The sequence below is a fragment of the Nicotiana tabacum genome, chromosome 22 (assembly GCF_000715075.1).
Source record: "Nicotiana tabacum cultivar K326 chromosome 22, ASM71507v2, whole genome shotgun sequence".
NCBI lineage: Eukaryota > Viridiplantae > Streptophyta > Magnoliopsida > Solanales > Solanaceae > Nicotiana > Nicotiana tabacum.
In genome coordinates this window covers 29269404-29294109 of record NC_134101.1, presented here as the reverse complement: position 1 = coordinate 29294109, position 24706 = coordinate 29269404, and the positions used below count along the sequence as shown (strand labels likewise).

The 24706-nt window shown below is 37.6% G+C and overlaps 1 protein-coding gene across 5 annotated transcripts; it reads left to right on the top strand.

Moving 5' to 3' along the window:
- Window positions 1-7780: 7780 nt before the first annotated feature.
- On the top strand, window positions 7781-23646 carry LOC107781912 (uncharacterized). 5 transcript variants are annotated; one of them, XM_075243505.1, is made up of 10 exons: window positions 7871-8190; window positions 9733-9882; window positions 10971-11092; window positions 12932-13139; window positions 17457-18000; window positions 18075-18326; window positions 18414-18605; window positions 18689-18763; window positions 19459-21924; window positions 23159-23646. In XM_075243505.1, exons 3-10 carry the CDS (start codon window positions 10993-10995, stop codon window positions 23453-23455), a joined length of 4134 nt encoding a protein of 1377 aa, XP_075099606.1. In that variant the 5' UTR covers window positions 7871-8190; window positions 9733-9882; window positions 10971-10992; the 3' UTR covers window positions 23456-23646. The 5 variants fall into 5 exon arrangements, with proteins under 5 accessions (XP_016458217.2, XP_016458216.2, XP_075099606.1 ...); XM_016602732.2 differs by having other exon boundaries at window positions 7872-8190; window positions 10971-11101; XM_016602731.2 differs by lacking the exon at window positions 9733-9882 and having other exon boundaries at window positions 7781-8190.
- Window positions 23647-24706: the final 1060 nt, after the last annotated feature.

The following is a 24706-nucleotide window of genomic DNA, read 5'->3' as shown; positions in this document are numbered from 1 at the left end:
TAATGTGGATGAACTGAGGAAAAAGATCCTGGAGGAGGCACACAATTCTCGGTATTTTATTCATCCAGGTGCTACAAAGATGTATCGTGACTTGAGGCAGCATTATTGGTGGTGATGAATGAAAAAGGACATAGTTGAGTATGTATCTAGGTGTCTAAATTGCCAGCAAGTTAAATATGAGCACTAGAGGCTAGGCAGCCTACTTCAGCAGATGACTATACCAGAGTGGAAATGGGAACGAATTACCATGGACTTTGCAATTGGGTTGCCGCGGACCTTGAGGAAGTTTGATGTAGTTTGGGTGATTGTTGACAGGTTGACCAAGTCGGCACATTTTATTCCTGTTGTGATTACGTTTACTTCAGAAAGGTTAGCCCAGATTTATATTCAGGAGATAGTTCGGTTGCACGGTGTGCCAATTTCCATCATATCAGATAGAGGCCCTCAGTTTACTTCACATTTTTTGAGAGCAGTATAGAGTGAATTAGGGACCCGTGTAGAGCTCAGCATAACCTTTCATCCGCAGACCAACAGGCAGTCAGAGCGAATATTTCAGATTTTGGAGGATATGCTTAGGGCATGTGTGATTGACTTTGGAGGTCAATGGGATCGTTTCCTGCCTTTGGTCGAGTTTGCTTATAATAACATTTACCAATCCATCATCGAGATGGCTCCATTTGAGGCTTTATATGGCCGTCGATGCCGTTCACCTATCGGATGGTTTGAGCCCGGTGAGGCTAAGTTATATGGTACTGATTTGGTAAGGGATGCCTTGGAAAATGTAAAGTTGATTCAGGAGCGACTTCGTACAGCACAGTCCAGACAAAAGAGTTATGCGGATTAGAAAGTGCGTGATTTATCATTTATGGTAGGTGAAAAAGTTCTCTTGAAGGTTTCGCCGATGAAGGGAATTATGAGATTCGGGAAGAAGGGCAAGTTGAGCCCAAGGTTTATAGGCCCATTTGAGGTGTTGAGACGAGTTGGAGAGGTTGCTTATGAGCTTGCATTGCCTCCCAGTCTATCGGGAGTTCATCCGATTTTCCATGTATCTATGCTCCGGAAGTATCATGTCGACCTATCATATGTGTTGGACTTCAGCACGGTTCAGCTAGAGCAGAGTTTGGGTTATGAAGAAGAGCCATTTTCCATTGTTGATAAACAAGTTCGCCAGTTGAGGTCCAAGAGGATTTATGCAGTAAAGGTCTAGTGGAGGGGCCAACCAGTCGAGGAAGCGACTTGGGAGGCCGAGGAAGACATGCGGAGCAGATATCCACACTTATTCAGCACCCTAGGTACAATTCTAAACCCGTTCGAGGATGAACGTTTGTTTAAGAGGTAGAGAATGTAATGACCCAACCGGTCATTTTAACTTTTAGAATCCCGTTCCCTAAAATAAAACTTTCCGTATGTGCATTTAATGATTTATGACTTGCGGGGATGGTTGGTTCGGGATTTGGAAGTGTTTGGGTTGAAACCGGAACACTTGGTTCCTTAAGTTGGCCTTAAAGTGCTAAGTTTGACTTCGGTCAATATTTTGAGAAAATGACCCTAGAATAGAATTTTGACAATTCCAACAGCTCTGTATAGTGATTTTGGACTTAGGAGCGTGTTCGGAATTTTATTTAAAAGTCTGTAGTTAAATTAGGCTTGAAATGGCTAAAATAGGAATTTAAGTTTGGAACTTTGATCGGGGAGTTGACTTTTTGATATCTGAGTCGGAATCTAGTTCTGAAAATTTTCATAGCTCCGTTATGTCATTTATGACTTGTGTGCAAAATTTGAGGTCAATCAGACTTGATTTGATAGGTTTCGGTACCGAATGAAGAAGTTGATTAAGCTTGAATTGGAGGATGATTCATGGTTTTAGCGTTGATTGATGTGACTTGAGGTTTCAACTAAGTTCATATGATGTTTTAGGACTTATTGGTATAATTGGTTGAGGTCCCGAGGGGCTCGGGTGAGTTTCGGACGACTAATGGATCACTTTTGGCCTTTGAAACACTGTTGATAACTGCTGGTATTTTTCTTTTGGTATCCTTATACGCGATCGCATAAGTTGGTCTGCGATAGCGTAGAGTAAGTTGGGCAGAGGTGGATTTGTTCTACACGATCGCGTGAATGGGGTTGCGATCGCGTAGGCTTATTTTGGCAGCTGAGAATTTGTTCTATGTGATCGCGTGGGCAAGTCCGCGATCGCGTAGGCAAGTCCGCGATTGCGTAGGTTGGATTCAGTTGTGCTATGCGAACGCGTGGCTAAGGTTGCGTTCGCGAAGAGTAAACGAAGATGAAGCTGACCACGCACTTAATGCTTCGCAATCGCGTGAGGAGGCTCGCGATCGCGTAGGCTTGCGGAGACTGTGTTTCGCGATCACGTGGGACTTTTCGCGATCGCGTAGGGTTAATGTTTGGGCAGTAAAATTTGTGCTACGCTATCGCGTGAGGAAGTTAGCAATCACATAGAAGAAATCACTGGGTAGAGAGTTTAAGTTCTGAAAATGGGACTTCGTCCCATTTTTCATTTTTAACGATTTGGAGCTCGGATTTAGGCGAATTTTGGGAGATTTTCAGAGAAAACAACGGGGTAAGTGTTCTTAACAAAATATTGGTTAAATTATCCGAATCCATCACTATTTTTATCATTTAATTGGTGAATTGAGTTGGAAAAGTTTGAAAACCCTCTTGGATAGATTTGAGGATTTGAGGGCCGAATTGATATCGGAATTTAGTGATTTTGGTATGGGTAAACTCGTGGTTGAGTGGGTGTTCATATTTCGTAACTTTCGATTTCAAGATGTGGGTCCCACAGATGAATTTTTAATTAATTTTGGATTTTTTATTAAAAATATAGTATTTTCTTATAGAATTGATTCCTATAATTTTTAGTGATTGTATCGAATTATTTTGGCTAGATTCGAGCCAGTCAGAGTTGGATAATCGTGGAAAAGGCCTTCTAGTGGATTAAATTAGAGTAAGACGAGGTAAGTCTCTTGTTTAATCTCATGAGGGGGAAATTACCTCATAGGTGATTAAAATTAAATAATTGTTGCTAATTGTGAGGGCTACGTACGCACGAGTTGACGAGAGTCCATGCGTAGCTACTATTAATTCTAAAGTCCAGATAGTTTAGGACTCAAAGCATGAATTACTTGTGTAAATTATATTCTTTGTTTAATTAATATTATTTGATATATATGAATATATTGTGAATTGTTAGATAAAGATATTAAAGGATGGAAATCTCATATGCTTGGTTTTCTGTTTAAATTAAATAATTGTTAAAAGAAATTGTTCTTCCTCCCGAATTTATCCTATAATAAATATACTCTCCTTCCGGAGGTACATAAGAAAATGTCCTCCTTTCTTGTGGAGCGGGCCGAACACCTCGGCAGGATAGATGCATCTATGGATCGCGCCGCACGTCCCTCGGCAGTGTACACGACACTCTGGATCGGGCCGTACGTCCTCGGTAGAAATCGTGCTTAATAATAATAATAATTACACGATACTTTAATAGCTTATTTCAGCTTGCGAAGCTAATTGATAAATTGGAAAAATCCTTGGAATTTAATGAATTATTATTCTTGCATTTTAAAGAATTAATTGTTATTCCTGTAAATGATATTTAATTGATAAATTGGAAATTATTTGAATTGAATTAATTTGATTATTTTCGCTGATTAAATAAATTATTTTAAATCCTGTAAATCATGCTGATTTAAATATCATAGTTGTATTTTAAATTATTATTATTGACCCATAGTGAGTGTTAAAGTCGGCCATCTCGTCTCTACCACTTCGAGATTAGGCTTGATACTTACTGGGTACACTTTGTTTTCGTACTCATACTACACTTGCTGCATATTTGTTTTGTGTAGGACCTGAGGCAAGTACTAGTGGGGGACCTATCGTCTTACACCAACGTTATCCAGGGGCATAGTGGTGAGCTGCACTTTCTGAGCCGTTCTGCAGCTACTAGTGTCTCTCTTTGTATTTTTATTCTGTCTATTTTTATTTCAGACAGTATTTAAAGTTTTGTATAATCTACTAGATGCTCATACACTTGTGACACTAGATCTTGGCACACACATTGGTAGAATTTGGGTTTTATTATTTTCTTGATTTTAAATTTTGTCAGTATATGCTTAATTTATTAAGTTGGCTTGCCTAGCTATAGTGTAGGGTGCCATCACGACCTATAGGTGAAATTGGATCGCGACAACTTTTGCGTAAACACTGTATTTATATTAAGAAATTTATTAAATATGTACAAATATTTAATTGCGAACCTAGTAACTAAGATGATCTATGGGTTCCGAGGTAAATTCAGAACCCATAAACTTTAAATCCTGACTCCGCCTCTGTACCAGAGTCTAACTTTAGGTCCAAAGGTCTGAAATTTGATTTCTATGTGAACTTTGAAACTTCATACCTCTAAGGCGGCAAAATTTTAAATACTTAGTAAATTTTGATTATATTTAAATAGCAATTCTAAAAGTGGCTATTTGTGCACTTTGCCCCTATAAGAGAGGTACTTCATAGTACATTGTATCATCCCGAATGTTTTCCTGGTAAAACATAATGCACCTTACTTGAATATACATTCACTTGAATATAAATTATACATTAGAAAAGTAAATAAATAATTTCTTCTTCTTCTTCCTCCTCTCAACTTTGTGGCATAAAAAAATAAGAACCTCGCTTGAATATATATTCATTTGAAAATAAATTTACTAATAAATATTTTAATATTTCATTGAAGTTCAATTATTGAAACTTTAGTATTCGTACATACTTTCAGTTTTTTTAGCACTCACAGATTTTTTTAATGTAAATATTAAAAACAATAGTGAAGAGTGATCCCACAGCCGCTACAACCTCTGATTTTGGGTAAACCCCTGCTGTGTAATAGCCTGCAAGTCATAAACCGTACTAGGTAAGCCCGTGCGACTGGCTCAGGCCCAGAGGGGAAAGTATTCAAAAAGTTGGGCTTGAGGTAGAAATGGCATCAGGTAGACGATTTTAAGGGCACTGTTTAAAATATGAAGAACCCCAAATAGTCGCTCACCTAACCGTTTAAACTAAAAATAGTCATCAGACGTATAATATATGTATAATTTGTATATAATATGTTTATAATCTATGTATACTAGCTAGAAAAAGATTCCAATGCATATCTAGTTTCCTTTTAAATTATTTAAAGTTTGGTTAAATAACTCTTCCTCCGCTTTATTCTTCAGACCTTGGGGATCTGAAATTTGAACTATCAGAGTCTAACTTTAGGTCCAAAGGTCTGAAATTTGATTTCTATCTAAACTTTGAAACTTCATACCTCTAAGGCGGCAAAATTTTAAATATTTAGTAAATTTTGATTATATTTAAATAGCAATTCTAAAAGTGGCTATTTGTGCACTTTGCCCCTATAAGAGAGGTACTTCATGGTACATTATATCAGCCTGAATGTTTTCCTAGTAAAACATAATGCACCTTACTTGAATATACATTCGCTTGAATACAAATTATACATTAGAAAAGCATATAAATTTCTTCTTCTTCTTCTTCTTCTTCTTCTTCTTCTTCTTCTTCTTCTTCTTCTTCTTCCTCTCAATATTGTGGTATAAAAAAAGTAAGAACCTCGCTTGAATATACATTCACTTGAAAATAAAATTACTAACAAATATTTTAATATTTCATTGAAGTTCAATTATTGAAACTTTAGTGTTCGTACATACTTCCAAATCTTTTAGCACTCACATATATTTTTAATGTAAATATTAAAAACAATAGTGAAGAGTGATCCCGCAACCGCTACAGCCTCTGATTCTGGGTAAACCCCCACTGTGTAATAGCCTGCAAGTCATAAACCGTACTAGGTAAGCCCGTGCGACTGGCTCAGGCCCAGAGGGGAAAGTATTCAAAAAGTTGGGCTTGAGGTAGAAATGGCATCAGGTAGACGATTTTAAGGGCACTGTTTAAAATATGAAGAACCCCAAATAGTCGCTCACCTAACCGTTTAAACTAAAAATAGTCATCAGACGTATAATATATGTATAATTTGTATATAATATGTTTATAATCTATGTATACTAGCTAGAAAAATATTCTAATGCATATCTAGTTTCCTTTTAAATTATTTAAAGTTTGGTTAGATCTCGCAAACTTCTGACCGCTTATCCTCCTCCGCTTCATTCTTCAGACCTTGGGGATCTGAAATTTGAACTGCCAGAGTCTAACTTTAGGTCCAAAGGTCTGAAATTTGATTTCTATATGAACTTTGAAACTTCATACCTCTAAGGCGGCAGGATTTTAAATACTTAGTAAATTTTGATTATATTTAAATAGCAATTCTAAAAGTGGCTATTTGTGTACTTTGCCCCTATAAGAGAGGTACTTCATGGTACATTGTATCATCCCGAATGTTTTTCTGGTAAAATATAATGCACCTTACTTGAATATACATTCACTTGAATATAAATTATACATTAGAAAAGTAAATAAATTTCTTCTTCTTCTTCTTCCTCCTCTCAACTTTGTGGCATAAAAAAGTAAGAACTTCGCTTGAATATATATTCATTTGAAAATAAATTTACTAATAAATATTTTAATATTTCATTGAAGTTCAATTATTGAAACTTTAGTATTCGTACATACTTTCAGTTTTTTTAGCACTCATAGATTTTTTTAATGTAAATATTAAAAACAATAGTGAAGAGTGATCCCACAGCCGCTACAACCTCTGATTTTGGGTAAACCCCTGCTGTGTAATAGCCTGCAAGTCATAAACCGTACTAGGTAAGCCCGTGCGACTGGCTCAGGCCCAGAGGGGAAAGTATTCAAAAAGTTGGGCTTGAGGTAGAAATGGCATCAGGTAGACGATTTTAAGGGCACTGTTTAAAATATGAAGAACCCCAAATAGTCGCTCACCTAACCGTTTAAACTAAAAATAGTCATCAGACGTATAATATATGTATAATTTGTATATAATATGTTTATAATCTATGTATACTAGCTAGAAAAATATTCTAATGCATATCTAGTTTCCTTTTAAATTATTTAAAGTTTGGTTAGATCTCGCAAACTTCTGACCGCTTATCCTCCTCCGCTTCATTCTTCAGACCTTGGGGATCTGAAATTTGAACTGCCAGAGTCTAACTTTAGGTCCAAAGGTCTGAAATTTGATTTCTATATGAACTTTGAAACTTCATACCTCTAAGGCGGCAGGATTTTAAATATTTAGTAAATTTTGATTATATTTAAATAGCAATTCTAAAAGTGGCTATTTGTGCACTTTGCCCCTATAAGAGAGGTACTTCATGGTACATTGTATCATCCCGAATGTTTTCTGGTAAAATATAATGCACCTTACTTGAATATACATTCACTTGAATATAAATTATACATTAGAAAAGTAAATAAATTTCTTCTTCTTCTTCTTCCTCCTCTCAACTTTGTGGCATAAAAAAGTAAGAACTTCGCTTGAATATATATTCATTTGAAAATAAATTTACTAATAAATATTTTAATATTTCATTGAAGTTCAATTATTGAAACTTTAGTATTCGTACATACTTTCAGTTTTTTTAGCACTCACAGATTTTTTTAATGTAAATATTAAAAATAATAGTGAAGAATGAACCCGCATAGGGGCATTAAAGGTGGATTGGTCCCGCGTCACCACGTCATCCGCCAAACCCAGAGGGGTATTGAAGGTGGATTGATCCCGCGTCGCCCGTGTGACGTCCCCGCCAAACCCAACTGGGCCGTCCCTTCCGGGACCTTCTATAGGTTCTTTGTAAACATAAAAATCAAAATTTCTCTTCTTTTTTGTTTTTTCCGTCAAATCATTTCTTCTCTACTGAATTCTGCCCAATAGTCTCCTATTTTTTCACATGAGTAGCTCTATTTCTTCTGGTTTCCGTTCGAATCTTCTGGAACATAAACTCACAGCACAAGATCCCGTCCGGCCGTCTAATCATCTTCCACTAACGTCAGAACGAAGATCGAAGAAACCCTAGCTTCTTCTTTATTATCTATGGAGAAGCAGGCGTCAAGCTCCCGAGAGTTACAGTGTGTAGGAAGACTCGAAATTGCACGCCCTAAACCTGTCGGCTTTCTCTGTGGTTCCATTCCTGTCCCTACAGATAACGCATTCCATGATTTCAATGCTTCTGCCCTTGTACCCTCCGCTGAAAGGTACGCACGTATCTTCCTTCTGTTTAGCTTCAAATTGTATTTATTTGGTCCATTTCCTTTTTCTTTTGCAATTTAGCATTTAGTTTGTGCTCTTTGATTCCGTTTTATATGATGGTATCTTATTCAACACGATGTAGTCACTTATTATATTAACGATACCGTACGAAAGAATTGAAGTAATAGTTGATAAGTTAGTGGATAGAGTTACGACTACCTATGCCGGTGAGGGTGAGACGTAGCATGTACTCGAGGTACGTGCAAGCTGGCCTAGAGACTAAAGTTATTAAAAAATGAGAGTCTGATAGAGAAAGCCCCTAGGGCTTAGTTCAAGTGGTAAAGGTTGAGGGACTTGTGACTTAGGTCACAGGTTCGGGCCTTGCGTCGTGCAAACTAAGCCTTGTATTTAAGTGGAGAACAGTAGAGGGGCGGGCCCATTATCCGCGAGTTTCGGAGGCTGCCGTTGGTCCTAAGGGTTGGCCCAAGGCCAATTTCTCAGTCATAAAAAAAGTTAGCCTGATAGGGAAAATATCTGAATACTTTAGTGAGTTTGAGAGGTTGAAACTTGTGAAAGTTGTTTAGAAAAGGAAAGGTGTCAAACATTTTGAAACATTCTAAAATAGGAGAAAATGTCAATAAATTGGAACAAAGAGGGTATAGCATTTTCTACTCTTTCAAAACGAGTGTTCTTACCTCAAATTTTGGGGTTGGTATATATTTTTCCTTCTTATTAACTCTGAACTAATATCGTGATTCGTGATATATTTTTACAAAATGGAGGCACTTGTGGTCTGGTCTTACAGAATCTTGAGGAATTTCATTGAAAGTAAGCGGATTTGGTTACATATGGCCTGTTAAATTTGGGGGTTGGTCCATATTTTTTCCTTATATAACAGTAGATATATGTAGATAAGTTTACAAGATAGAGAAACTTTCGGTCCAACATATTATAACTCTAGAAAAATTTCATCAAAAGTTTATATGATGTTAAACTAAAGACTGCTTTGCGTAGACTTATACAAACTATGTAAAAAAGACAAGAAAACAAATACCATAATCAATGTTTTAAAAGAAAAACTTGGGACTTTTTGGTGACTCGTCTTGGGGCAAATGACCTCTAAAAGTCCCGAAGAGGCTACGAGACGTTAAAATCTCATTTGGCTAATGCCTAAATGGGTGGCTTATTTGCTCAATGTACGCTTTACATCCTGTATGCGCCCCAAGAATGCTCCTAGCACGATTTATGCCTTGGATTGTTGGCTATGTATGTGACTGAATATTTTTATTTTAATGTATCGAGGGTAACTTGTGTAATATGTTATTGTAGTTGAGAATTGGTGACTTAGAATATTATTTGCCTCGATAGTTAACTCAATATTTATGCATATTTGCTTTTGATAGGAAATTTTTAAAGAGTCTTCTCGAATCTCGATAAGCTTTATATTTTTGTAGGTTTCAGTTTTTTTTTCTTCAAAAATATTGAATTAAAATTTCACCGAGTACGCCCATTGTGCCTGGGGACTAACATACCTTGTCCTTTGATAGGTACACTTTGCTCCTTTGCCTTGTGAAACACTGACCAGATTAAAGCACACAAAATCTGCAATGTCGAATAATACCAGAGAAAAAGATTGAATTTTACTATGATAAGGAGTTGTTCACCATTGCTCTTGATAATCATCACTTCGAATCCAAGTACCCAGCCTTTCACTTCCTTTTGTTTCCAAGTTTTCATTTCCAGATGACCAAATGTGTCCACATTTTCTTTAATTCGTATGTGGGGAACGAACCCATGTTTAAAAATCTTAGAGGATTACTACTTTTTTGTATACTTCTTGTATGCGGGAGTTTTTTTCTCCCTTTTGATTAATACAATTTACCTTATCAAAAAAAAAATAATCTTAGAGGATTATATTTGTTCAGTGTTATATAAGAAGGATGGAAATGGACTAAACTCCTAACTTAAGGTTAGGTTTCCATTTGGCTAGAGTAACGTGCTCCCATTTTATAAACGTGAAAGACTATTTTCTTTGTGTTGTATAATAATATAAGAAAAATGTCATTGGACCAACATCCAAACTTAAGGGACCATATATGGTCAATCTCATTGACTTTTATTGAATCCGTTAGGGGTCTGTTATACTGGACCAAAAGTGCCCCCTGTTTTATTTTGACTTGAAGGATTGTTTGTTAAACATTACATAAGTAGGATGGAAATAGAGTAACCCTCTAACTTAAGGGAGCATTTGAGTTAAAAACTCTTTAAAATGTGATGTTAACTTTGAGTTGTATTATTTAAAAAGTCTTACGTGTACCCGAGTGCTCCCTGATTTAGTGTGGGCATATAGCCTACACAGCCTTGCCCTTTTATTCAATCTATCTTTCTGCAACGAGGTAGATCTCACATCTTGAACCCATGATTGACAACTTACAATAAGAGCAACTCTACTGTTGCACCAGTGTCTATTTTTTTTTTTTTTTTTTTTGGATAAGGCAGTGTCTATGTTATTGTATTGTACTTATTATGTAACTTCAGTTCTGTTTGAGAGATTGGCAATGTCGAAGCAGTTTTCTGATATTGAACTTTTCACGTGTTGCGAATGTTGTGAATGACATTGATGAGATATCTTAAACTTGAAGCCTTTGTGGTAGTAGCCAATTGGTTTTGTGCATGTGATGATTTAGGTGTTATTTGAATTTGGATTCCAAGTGTTCTCTGTGTCGGAGAGGGTGATTACCTTGAATTGCTTTATTCAGTTCTTTTTTTTGCTAAAAACTTTTAGGGTTAGAGCTCCAAGGTATCGGATGATTCCTATCGAGACTGATCTCAACACTTTGCCACTGCTTTCAAGTATTCCAGAGAAGGTACTCCCATTAATGGCCACCCAATCAAGGACCAGTGCAGGTAGTGACTGTTAGTTCTATTATCTCATTTAGAGGTAACTTTTTCTTTTAGTTTGTGTTGTACTGTTTTAACTGTTAATATGTTTCGTACTGTTAATATATAGTAGTCGAAGGACATCGGATTACTTAGATCTGAGTTCACATAACTTAGGTGGACTTCATGAACAGAAGATTATGGTATAATTTCTGCAACAAGTTGCAAGTCTAGTGTCACAGTCACTCAAACGTTCTTTTTGAACTGTTTGCTCAGAGGTGATGTTTTAGGGTTAGAAAGCCGTATACTGACATTAAGAAGATTTACATACCCCACCATCAAAAAGAAGATTTGTTTGAAAAGAAAATGAAGAACTCTGGGGAAAGATCAGGAAAATATTCACAGAACTATGGAGTATTTAACCCATCAGAAGCTATTTTCTTTCCAGACTTTGTTCACCCGTTAATCCATGTGTTAAGTTTCAGTGCCAGTCTTTCTCCATTCTTCACCTGCAGCTTGAACTCCTCAGGCTTGGATGCATTGTTGTATTCCTTGAAAATCTATAAAAAGAACTTGCATGACCTTTCCACGGTGGAATTAAAATTTGAGCCTCCAAGGTAGGAACGCCAGGTGGTTTAAGTGCATGTTTGCCCGCCTTTATTTTAAATGGGATCTTTTTGACTTTGAAGTACAACTCCGTTTCAGTGGATAGTTAATTGTCCAAAGAAAAGACTATAGGGGGAGCTTAGTTGTTGAACCGTAAGAAAATGGCGGAAAGACTGAAACGTGGGCCCTAGTGTTATAACTTTGGGGTTTGGCAGTAAATGTCTTACCCTAAACAACCTTTAGAAGAGAGGCATTTCACTTGCAATAGACGCTCACTCTGTGAAGAAGATGCTGAGGATGTCATTCATTTGTTCCTCCGCTGTAATATTTCTAGTCAAGTCTGATATTTCTTCTTTAATGCCTTGAGCATCAGATAGGTTTCTCCTTGCACTCTGCTGGACTTTCTGTTACCAAGGGAAAAAGCGGGCATGTCTAAAGAAGTAGAGCGTCCTACTAAATTTGGAAGACTATCCCAGCAAAGAAGAAAATGCTAAAATCTTTGATGACATAAGTGTTAATATTCTTAATCTTAAACACAGATGTGTATGTTTGCTTAATTTTTGGTGCAACATGGCTAAGGTCACCAAGTCTGCTGGCATTATAGATTTTCTTAGCTTTCTACCCTCACTCTACCGTCACTCTTTTGGATGTACTTTCTCCCAGTAATATACTTATTTTGTGGATGCCAAAAGAAAAAGACTTTGGGGTTTGGCTTGCTTTTTGAGCAGGGGAACTAATCATTTCATTGTCTGAAGACTATGAGGAGCTTAGATACAGAACCTTTACAGACTATGATTAATAAACTGAAACCCATGGAGCCCGCAGTGATCTAGTTTGAATGAGATGGCAGCTCCCTTTAAATTGGAACTAGGAAGGGCCTACTATGAGATTGGTGATCCCTTTGGAATCGGACGGTGTTCTTGTGTTCAATGTTCTATTTTTCATTTGTATGCGTAGAGCTGTTCAACAGCCACACAAAAAAAAGGAAGATTGTTTGTGATCGTGAAAAAGTCACATTTGCTTTTGCACAAATACGAGTGCCCCTCTAACTTTTTGTTATGCTAGTTAGCATCTTTTAATTAGATCATTGGTTTCCTGGTTTTATGGGATGGTGTTCGTCCTTTTGGATAATCTAATGGATATCGAACCCACAACTGTTGTTTTTTTTGCTTTAAATTTTTTGATTATGTGTATAAAAGTTTTAACATGTAATCGTTGTTGTAGTGTGACAGAGGTATTAACTTCTGCTTTACCTTGCAGATTTACTATGGGAGAGTGGCACACACACATCAAATCTAGCGAGGAAAGGTGAAGCTCTTGCTGTATCAGGTGTGGTGGAGTATGGAGATGAGATTGATGTCATTGCCCCAACTGATATTTTGAAGCAAATCTTTAAGATTCCATACTCCAAGGCTCGATTATCAATTGCAGTACATCGTGTTGGCCAGACTCTAGTTTTAAACACGGGGTAATGTGCTCTTCTAACATGCAAAACCTTTTCTGAATTTCAATCCAGTTGTCCCTCTATTAGTTGAAGTTCTGAGTGCTAATTCTTCCTTTATGGCTCTACCCCAGTTGAATTGTACTATTTTGCTTTTTGACAGTCACTTTCTGACCTTTGGGGTGAAATTAGACAAGCATGAATCTGTCTTTTGAAAATGAAATTAGAGATGTAAAAGTTTCATAAGAAGTACTATAAGTTGGATTTTTTCCCTTTTTAAAAGTGGCAATTCTCCTTAGGACAAAGGATGTAATTTTTTATTATTAACAAAAAATTGTTGGGAATCAACCGAATTTCCAGGGCCCAATATTAACATTGTTGATGCATAATCTTTAAACTATTCTGTTGTGAAGTTAATTGTGATAGATGATGTTGTTTAGACAATAGAAATATCTAGTTTTCTCTCATCTGAAACCCTTGTATTCTTGGAACTACATGGAGAGTAAGGAGTATATATTCATACAGTGTTTGGAACTACATGGACAGTAAGTAGTATATATTCATACAGTATAGATGAATCTTAGGGCCAAGCAACTGATTGAGCTGAGGAAGAGGTAACACTGTGGACCAAGCATTCTGCTCATAAAAGCGGATACTGAAGATTAAGGGTGTGATGTTGAAAGTAATCCATTAGTTAATTATTGCATAAATAGTTTTTTCGTTAAGCTTTCAAATGATAGTTATATGTACAAAATTAATTGTTTTTAGAAGTTTGGATTCTAAATGTTGTTGGTATATATTCCTTCCATTTCAAGTTGAGTATTCATTGTTCCTTTTAGTTCTTGCCAAATAATGTGTACTTCCCTTTTTTTTATAAGGTAAATTGTATTAATCAAAAGGGAGAGAACTCCTGTGTACACGAAGTATACCCAAGACGTAGAGAATTTACATCAGAACATGATTCTCTACAAAAGACGCCCAATCTTCTATACAAGTAGGGGCTAAATGAGTGCACCAAAAAGCGATCAAAGATAAAAGGCTATTCTTAAGATGTGAAAAAGGAGACTCAATCTCCTCAAAAGCTCTCCTATTTCTCTCCCCCCATACTACCCACATGAGAGCTAACGGGGCGAATTTCCACGCCTTTTGCTTTCTTCTTCTACGAAAACCGCCCCAGCTATATAACATTTCCTTTACAGTGCTTGGCATTACCCATTGAACACCAAAAAGATTCAGGATTGACCTCCACAATGCAGAGGACACAGGGCAATGCAACATAAGGTGATCAACTTCTTCCCCAGAGCTTTTACACATGTAGCACCAGCTAACAAGTGTAATTCCTCTTTCGGAGATTTTCAGCAGTCAAGATCACCCCCCTTGCCGCTAGCCATGCAAAAAAGCACACCTTCGTGGGCGCCCTAGGAATCCAGATCGAGGAGTATAGAAAATTGGTCTCCTCTCTCACCAACATACTCTGGTAAAAGGTCTTTACGGTGAACAAATCATCGCTACGCAAGGCCCATCTCCAAGAGTCACAGGATGGCTGGAGCATGTCTTGCCCGTATAGCAATGCCAACAATACTTGAAGCTCCGCAATCTCCCAATCTTGCATGTTCCTCCTGAATGAGAGGTCCCATACTACCCTCCCTTCATACTCCTTGCGAATCCGTTGGACCATCAGTTCCTTCTGGTTTGAAACTCTGAAGACGTGAGGGGAGGAGACCCTCAAAGTATCCTCTCCACACCACCTATGATTCCAAAAGCTGATTCTCCTTCCATCTCCCACCCTGTAAGTGATGTTGCCACTGAATGCTTCCCAATTCTACATGATACTCCTCCACATGCCACACCCGAAAGGTGTTGTGATCGCCTTGGTCCTCCAACCCCCTCCCGTTGAATCGTACTTTTCTACTATGACCTCCCTCCATAGAGCATGCTCTTCTACTCCGAATCTCCACAGCCACTTTCCCATTAAAGCTCTGTTAAATACCCTAAGATCTTTCACTCCAAGTCCAGCCCCCTTTTTTGGGGAAGTGACTGTTTGCCAATTCACTAGATGAAACTTTCTAGTTCCATCCGCCGCATCCCATAGAAAGTTCCTTTGGAGTCGCTCCAGTTTTTCTGTGATGCTCACCGGTGCTTGCAACAGGGATAAGTAATAGGTTGGCATACTCGATAAAGTGCTTTTGATAAGCACTTCCTTACCTCCTTTTGACAAATACCGTTTCTGCCACCCTGCTAATCTTTTTTCAACCCGCTCGATCACTGGATTCCAAACCGTAGTATCCTTATATGAAGCGCCCAAAGGGAGGCCCAGGTAAGTAGTGGGAAGGGAGCCCACCTTGCATCTGAGAACACCAGACAAGGCATCAATATTAGTAACCTCACCTACCGGGAAAATCTCACACTTGCCGATGTTGATTTTGAGTCCTGATACTAACTGAAACCACTGCAGGACCTGCTTCAGGTAGGTCAACTGATCCATATCGGCATCACAGAAAACCAGTGTGTTATCCGCAAAAAGCAAATGTGAGACTCTTCGGGCACTGAGCACCCCAATCGGAGCTGAGAATCCTCTCATGTAACCTCCGCCCGCCGCACGATCCATCATTTTGCTCAGAGCATCCATCACTAGAATGAATAACATGGGGATAGGGGGTCACCTTGCCTGAGACCCCTGGAACTGCCAAAGAAACCACACGGGCTACCATTAACTAGGATAGAAAATCTGACTGAGGAAATGCAGAACTTTATCCATCCCCTCCATCTTTCCCCAAACCCCATCCGCATCATAATGAAGTCCAGGAACTTCCAATTGACATGGTCGAAAGCCTTCTCAAGATCTAACTTGCAAAGTAAGCCGAGTTCTCTATTTTTCCTTCTGGAGTCTACAAGTTCATTTGCCACCAAGGCAGCATCCAGGATCTGCCTACCTTCCATAAGGCTCCTAAGCATATGGGAACAGTCGTTCCTCCTTCCTCTGGCCAGGGTGCTTCACACAGTGGCACTCCTTCACCGAGCTCTAGTGACATGTGCCCCTCTACGGTGGCCGCTGCTGCAGGGGCAGAACCGGCTAAGGATGGTACTGTTAATCCACGGCTCCTCGCCTTTGATGGACCCGGATCTATGAACCCCTCACCAGCTCCTGGGCTTAGCTGTGCTGAGGCCACACTTAAAGCTTCTTCTTCTTCTAGGGAGATTGTTGAGCATGCCCCAATTGATGTTAGTGTCGGACCAGTATTTTCAGTTAATATGCCGCCAAGGGTTCCGTGCTCTCTTCCGCCATGCTACCCTACTGATGGTTCTGGACATTCCTATAGCAGCGGGGTGTTAATTTCAGAGGTTGCTGACCCCCAAGGAAACGGTGAGACCCTTTCGGAGGTTAAAACTCCTAGTGCTAGCAATGATATGGTCTTGTATTCCTCTGGTAGTAGCAAGGAAAAGGCACATATAGAAGAAGCCTGCCCAATTTCGTCAAGGATCGGAGGAGGGGAAATGTCTTTTTGGATGGAGGATGTGTACTTCCCTAAAATGCTAATTTTGAATTGTGGTATGCTCTAAGAACAATTTTTCTGGAACCCGCAACTGCTCTTTCTAATACAACTATGTAGGCGGTTGGACATGAATTTCAAAAAAAAAAATTCAAATTTGGAATTTCACTAAAATTTGAATTGAAGATGAAGTTGTGCTTGGTTATAATTTTTGCAATATATTTGGATGTCTTTTTTTCAATATATTTTGCAACTAAACACTAGCAACCTTCCCATTTTCAATTGAAAAACTGGTTCTCACCAGTTTTTCAAATTTGAAAATGCATTTTCAAGTGAGATTGGAAAAATTGTAAGATTTTGATAACCAAACATTGTTTTCAAAAATAATTTTGAAAAAAGAAAAATTTTCTTATGTCCAAACGGGCTCTATATCTTTCCTCAAAAATCAAAGTCAATATATGATCTACATGCGCTCTCTACAAGACAAACAGTTCACGCTAACTCTAAAGGCAAAACCAATACACATCCAGTAAAATGGGTTGAAACAAATTGCGAAGAGATGGTGTAAGCTATGTGAAATAAACAATGGATAAAGCCAACAAATAAATATTTTGGTATTCGTAAGAAAAAAAGATATAAAATTGTTCGAGGGTCCTTAGCAAGTCTATTATAGTTTAGGATGGACTAGTAGTTCTGTTTCAAGAACAGTTTAGGTAAACTTCTTATGGAGGGTGAAACTTTTCTTGATGTTGGTGTACAATTTGACAATTATTATTATCTGTACTAGTAGAATCTATTTATGGTTTTATGAGAATATCATTTACAAGAGATTCAACTGCAATGCCAAATGCAGGCCTGACATTGAAGAGGGGGAGAAATTGATCAGAAGAAATAATAACCCACCAAAATGTGCAGATCAGTCTTTGTTTCTAAATTTCGCTATGCACTCAGTTCGCATGGAGGCATGTGATTGTCCACCGACCCATACACCATCGAAGGAGCGGCAATTTGAATCAAGAGAAAGTTCACCTGAGTCTTCTGATCACCCGATTCAGCATAGCACTTCCTATGAGCAAAGTGGAACCTCTACCCAGGAAGAACAATCTAACCCGCGGTGCACATATAACAAGCTCAAAAAGGGTGATTGTTTTTGGGGTAAAAAGAACAGGAAAACTAAGGATCAGGGCTCTGGAAACAAGGTTTCACAAGTAAAAGAAAAGTCGAGGTACTCAGTGCAAGAGTCTGAAAAGTATAGAAGAGCTAGTAATGATGGATTCCGAAGGGTTCTATTTTGGCAGTTTCACCATTTCCGTATGCTTCTAGGAAGTGATTTACTCATCTTCAGCAATGACAAATATGTTGCAGTTAGCTTGCACTTGTGGGATGTTTCACGACAGGTAAACAGTAACTAACTTTCTCCACTCTCATATCCTTGTCAACGTGTCTAACCGCAATCTGTGCATTTTGACAGGTCACTCCTTTAACATGGCTAGATGCATGGCTAGATAATGTCATGGCAAGTGTTCCTGAGTTGGCCATATGTTATCATCAAGATGGTGTTGTTCAGGGTTATGAACTCCTAAAAACAGATGATATATTTCTCCTAAAGGGCATATCTGAGGATGGTACTCCTGCTTTTCATCCAAATGTTGTTCAGCAAAACGGGCTTTCAGTATTGAGATTCTTGCAGGAGAACTGCAAGCAAGATCCTGGTGCATATTGGGTATTGTGCTGCTTATTTGTGATATACTGTATTTTAGCTCTTTATTGTTCATTGTCGCGTTAATTGGCATTACATTTTTTTCTGTAGCTATACAAAAGTGCGGGAGAAGATGCTATCCAACTCTTTGATCTATCTGTCATACCTCAAAACAGACCTGTCGATGACACTGATGATAGTTCTAGCTCTGTGCCATCTCTAATAAATAGAGGGAGAAGTGATCCCTTACTTTCACTGGGGATGATATTGTACCGGATTGCTCACAGGCTTTCACTTTCAATGGTCTGGGATCTTACTATGTTAATTAGTATAACTGCAATACCCTCTGATTAGCTGTTGCTAATACTGCAATTTTTTAACTGCAGTCTCCTGAAAACAAGTCTAGATGTGCGAGTTTCTTCAGAAAATGTCTTGATTTTTTGGACGAGCCTGATCATCTGGTATGTTGTCTCAATAGTATTAGCAAAATGTGTCTAGTCTATTTTCATTATCTCCTTGCGTAAACAAGAAAATGTTAAAAGCCGGTGTTATTTTTGAGTCTTGAACTTTACTACTTGTCCTTAGCAAAAAGGTGCCTCTCTATAGTTTAATGGACCTTTCCATATTCCATCTTTGCCAAGTACTCTGGAGAAATGACCTGCAATTCTGACTTGATTTTTTTACTTGTAATGTGGTTTTAAAGGACAAGAACAACCACCTGTTGTAAAATGTAAACCATGCAGGAAATAACTCATCTCAGTTTCTCTTCTCAAAGTTCATGAAAGTAAAACAGAAGGAAAAACTAACTGGAACCCGTGCATATTGTATCATACATATGATGGGTTTGGCAGCTTTCTTTTTTTCTGCTTTTATAAATATTCAGTGTTGAGAGGACAGTGGAGAGTAAGTTGCTTCCTTGCTTGCTTCACCATAGTACTTTAGCCTTCTAAATTTAAAGAAATTAGCTTCAAATTGCATATCTGAGCTTCCTTGCTGGCAGCAAAGGTGGTGAAAAGCTAGGTTTTTAAGAAACATATTTTGGTTACAACTCTATCTTTTACTACATTGGGTAAAAGGCACTTCACCAAAACATAAGCTCTCTGTTTCTTCTATATTGTAGAATAGACAACTGATAACATGAAATTATGGCAAATAGGTTGTACGTGCATGTGCTCATGAACAATTTGCAAGACTCCTTCTGACGTATGATGAAGAGTTAGATTTGTCATCTGAAGCACTTCATAGGGAGTCTGAAGTCACAGGTGCTGATGCTGAAGAAGAACCAGTTGAATCTTTGATTGCAGTTTCGGTATCAGGTGCCCATGATTCCCTTGTTCCTAAAGTTGAACCAGATAACAGTGTTGAAACATTGCCAGCTATTGAATCTGATGATCCTGTGGGGGTAACATCTGATGTGCTTATATCTTTGCCAAGAGCAATTACAGCGCCAATGGGAAGAAATACAGTCAGTCTTGAAGATGCACCAGATAGCAGAGAGAAAAGCTTTGCAGCAAGTGATTTATCAAAAATGTCACCTAAGGTTCAAACTGTTGCTGATCTAATCTCCACTAAATTGGCTGCTATACATCATGTTTCTCAAGCTATTAAGTCCCTTAGATGGAAACGTCAAATGCAAAGCAACAAAATGGATCTGCAGAACAGTGGCAAAAAGCAGGATGAACCGTCTTCAGCACCGAGTTTCTCTGTTTGTGCATGTGGGGATGCTGACTGTATTGAAGTTTGTGACATTCGGGAATGGCTTCCAACTTCAAAATTAGATGATAAGTTGTGGAAACTAGTTCTATTGCTTGGAGAATCGTACTTGGCTCTTGGACAAGCTTATAAAGAAGATGGACAATTGGGTCAAGCCTTGAAGGTGATAGAGTTGGCATGTCTGGTTTATGGATCAATGCCTCAACATCGGGAAGACTCAAAATTTGTTTCTTCCATGGTCTTGTGTTCATCAACCGAAGTTGAAATTGATGATAAAAGTGAAAAACCTGGGTCCTCACTATGTGATGATTGTTTCACGTATGATCAATTATCTGACGGTTACCTCTTCTGGGCTAAGGCTTGGACACTAGTTGGGGACTTGTATGTTAAATTCCATTTGACAGATGGTGATAAGATGCCAATGCAATCAGAGCAAAAATCTTTATCTAAAGGGTTAAAGATGTCATCTGAAGTTTTGAGGGAGGTTGAAAGGCTCAAGAAGAAGCTTGGACAGTCTATTCAAAACTGCAGCTCATGTTCTTTGTTAAATTGCAGCTGCCAGAGTGATAGGGCCAGCAGTGGCAGCAGTGCTAGCAGTAGTAGTGGAGATTCACGTTCAAAAAGTTATGGCAGAAAGAAGAACAAAAAATCACATACCAAAGCAAACTCCATTGCACATTCTGGATGTTCTGTGAAGATTCATCAAAAGGGCGAAAGCAGCACATCTGAGAGTAAGCTGAGGATGCAAAATACAAATATTACCGGAATGGAAATCTCTGATAAATCGACAGATATTTCACAGGCAAAAAAATCAGGAGCTACCGACTGTTATAACAATGATGGTGCTGTGGGAGTGAAAATTGAAGGTACTTCAGTGCATACATGTTCGGAAACATCAAAAGAAGAAACTGACCGGAAAATTGGGGGTATATTTAAATACATTAGAGGTACTGTAGTTGGAGATGCTGATTTCAATCTCTCTGTTGCCTTGAACTGTTATGAAGAAGCCAGAAATGCAATGGTGGGACATCTTACTAATTCAGCAGACTTACAATCTTTACTTAAAAAGAAAGGATGGGTATGTAACGAGTTAGGCCGTAAGAGGCTGGAAAGAAAAGAGCTAGATAAAGCTGAAGTTGCTTTTGCTGATGCAATCAATGCATTTAAAGAAGTAGCTGACCACACCAACATTATATTGATAAACTGCAATTTAGGTCATGGCAGGAGAGCACTAGCAGAAGAGATGGTAGCAAAGATTGAAAATCTCAAGGGACATGCTATCCTTCATGATGCATACAGGCAAGTACTCCAAGCTGCCAAGCAGGAATACAGGGAATCTTTGAAGTTCTATGGAGCAGCAAAAACGGTCGTAAATAATGTTACTGAAGAATCAGATTTGGATTCAAGCAACTTGAGAAATGAAGTATATACTCAGTTTGCTCATACATATCTAAGGCTTGGGATGCTACTGGCCAGAGAAGATACATTAGCTGAGGTTTACGAGAACTGTGTCCTTGAGGATTCTTTCAGCTCCTGTGTTAGTAAACCTAAGAGAGACCGTAGAAAGCATGAGATTTCAGCTAATGATGCCATTAGAGAGGCTTTATCTGTCTATGAGTCGCTGGGTGAGTTACGGAAACAGGAGGCTGTGTATGCATACTTTCAGCTGGCTTGCTACCAAAGGGATTGCTGCCTGAAATTTTTGGAGCAAGACCAGGAAAACAGTTCTTCCAAGGGCGGAAATAGCTTTCTTCATAGAGTAAAGCAATATGCTTCTTTGGCAGAGAGGAACTGGCAAAAATCCATGGATTTCTACGGACCAAAGACACACCCCGTGATGTACTTGGCTATTTTGATAGAGCGAGCTGCACTACTACTGAATCTGTCGAATTTTCTTCATTCTAACATGGTATGATTGTACATCCTTGTGCTTTTGTAGAATCTTTTCGAAGTTCGTCTCTTTCTTTTTTTTTTAATCTCAAGCTTGATTTTTTTCATTGATCTAGCCATTTGAGGAAAAAAGCTTGATTTTTTTTTTACTATAGATGTTCATTTTTTCCCCAACTATAAGAGTGGTTTTTCTGTGCTTTATAGAATCTTTTCAATCTTCATCTTCTTTTGTTTCCAGTGTTGGTTGATTAATTATTTTCTGAGCTTACACTTGATTTTCTTGACTATATCCGTGCATTCTTTTTCAACAGTGGCTTGTCTAGCTTTCTGTCAATGTGCTTTAAATGATCGTGTTGCATCTTACACACTATTTGCTTTAATATATCCACGAACGACTATTGGCCCGATGAGCTTTTACTATATATGCCACTGAAGTATAAATCTAGTCATACTTTTTCTTTAAAAGGTCTGAGAATGCATTTGCTGTACCCATTTGGTGATTCTGGTGCATGTAGGTTTAGTAACAAAGAATGCAATGTGTAGAAATAAATGTTGAAAATCAGTGTTAAAGTATCCACGTTGGTTGAGGGAATGGGTTGTTGTCTCTTTTATATGGTCTTGGGCAATATTCACCTCATGTGCTAGTCTTTTGGGTTGAGTTAGGTCCAATCTTTTTTTCTTTTTCATATTATTGCTACTAGATCCATTCCTATTGCTGTGTTTCCTAATGTTGGGCACCCAAGATACAATCCCAACTCCGCTTGTCCAGTCCTAATGTGAGCAGAGGAACAGTGGTGTTAACATATTCCACATTGGTTGATGGAATTAGTTGTCTCCTTGATCTTCAACAATCTTCACTTGAGCTAGCTAATATCCATTTTCTTATCAATCACAAAGACTCGTCTTATCCATTTCATACTTTTTGTTTCATTGTTTCTTAAACCTATTGAACCTGACCTAAAGTTGTAATACTTGTATACTTTTTAATAAGGGATAGAAAGGAGGATGATATCCCAATTTAAGTTTAGATAAGAACATGTGCTAGTTAGAATCACTTTTTAAGCTTTTGTTAGGATGGAAAAAAAGCTTTTGTTAGGATGTTATGCCAAAATATTTTCAAGTACATTTAAGCAGATATTTCTGCCATAATTATCTGAACTTTTAAAAACATAATTTTCAAGTTTTATTGCTTTGTTTTACGGAAAAATATATCCTTTAAACGGCAAATGACTGATTAAATACTACTGTAACAGCTTCTGGAGTCTGCTCTGATTTGTATGCTTGAAGCTCGCCATGTATCTGGAAACACATCACTGAGGAATGACAATGTTGAGATTTGTGATAAATATTGGAGCCAGCTGCAGATGCTGTTGAAGAAGATGTTGTCTGTCTCACTCTCTCCAACGACGAATAGATCTTCAGCCAACTCTCAGCACAGCGCCTCAAATAAGTCTGCTGATGCCGGTAAGCTGAGAGAGCTTTACAAGATGTCTCTGAAGTACACAGACTTCAATCAACTGCAAGCCATGCATGGTTTGTGGATATCTTAAAGTACATGTTCTCTAAAGTTTCAGATCGCTTGAGACTGGATTGAATCTTTCACTTTCTTAATATCTGAGCATTAACAAGATATTCAATTTGTGATAACAATATGTTGAAACTATTGAACGCATGTGAGGTTGTAAATGTACTGAGTGGTTTATAATTAATAGTTGAATTTACCTGGGAATGTAGGAATTTACCTCGGAGTGTCAAAAGTGTCATTTTCTTGTATCTTCTTGTTTTATTTGTGTGTTTATTCATAGGTAACTAGGGGTGTCAATGGTTCGGTTCGGACGAGTTTTTTCTAAAATTTGTATCATACTAATTTTTCGGTTATTCTATTATGCATAACTAAAATTAGACTTTTCGGAATGTCGGTTTCTCTTCGGTATCGGTACAGTTCGGTTAATTTTTAGTATTTTTTAAAATGTCATGTAAAAGTCACTAGTAGAAGTAGAATGCAATAACATACATATTTTTATAGGACTTAGCAAACTCTCTAGATATTTTTACTCTTTAAAGAGTGATGAATTAAGAAAACATTAAAGATAGTCAGAGTATATATCCATCAACTATTTTAAAACAACGTAAAAAAAACTAAACAAAGATATTAACCGAGCGAAAATATATTAATCAAGTTGGAACTCAAGAATAAAGTTTATAGAAGATTAAATATTCAAAAAGATAAATCTAAATTATATGAAAGGAAACATATTCAACACATTGTAGTTTGCTACTAATCGCTAGAATAGCTTGTGTCGTGCTAGTGAATATATTAGAAATAATTTAGTTTCAATAGGAGTAGCATTATAGGTTTGTCAATTAAGATTTTGAGTTTAATTACTTGTTTGTTTGTAACATTTTTTACAATTCCAAGGCCCAAGGAAAATTTTAATACATTATTATTCTTAAACTTAATATATAAATATATTTTTCACATGTAAATTTATTCGGTACGGTTTGGTATATTTTCAGTTTATTTTTATAAAATAAAAAATCTACCCTAATTATCGGTACGATTATAGATTTATATAAAAATCTACGATTTTATAAAAAAAAATCTAAAAATCAATTCATTACGATACGATTCGATCGATTTAGTTGATTTTTAAATATCCATTTACATTCCTATAGGTAACGAAAGAAGTACCTTAGTTTATGGATCGTTAACGCGTGACCAATAATGCATCATTTTTCCGTTTAGCCTGAAGAATGATAAATCGGTTTTACATGCCAATATAATAAGTAATAACTGTCAT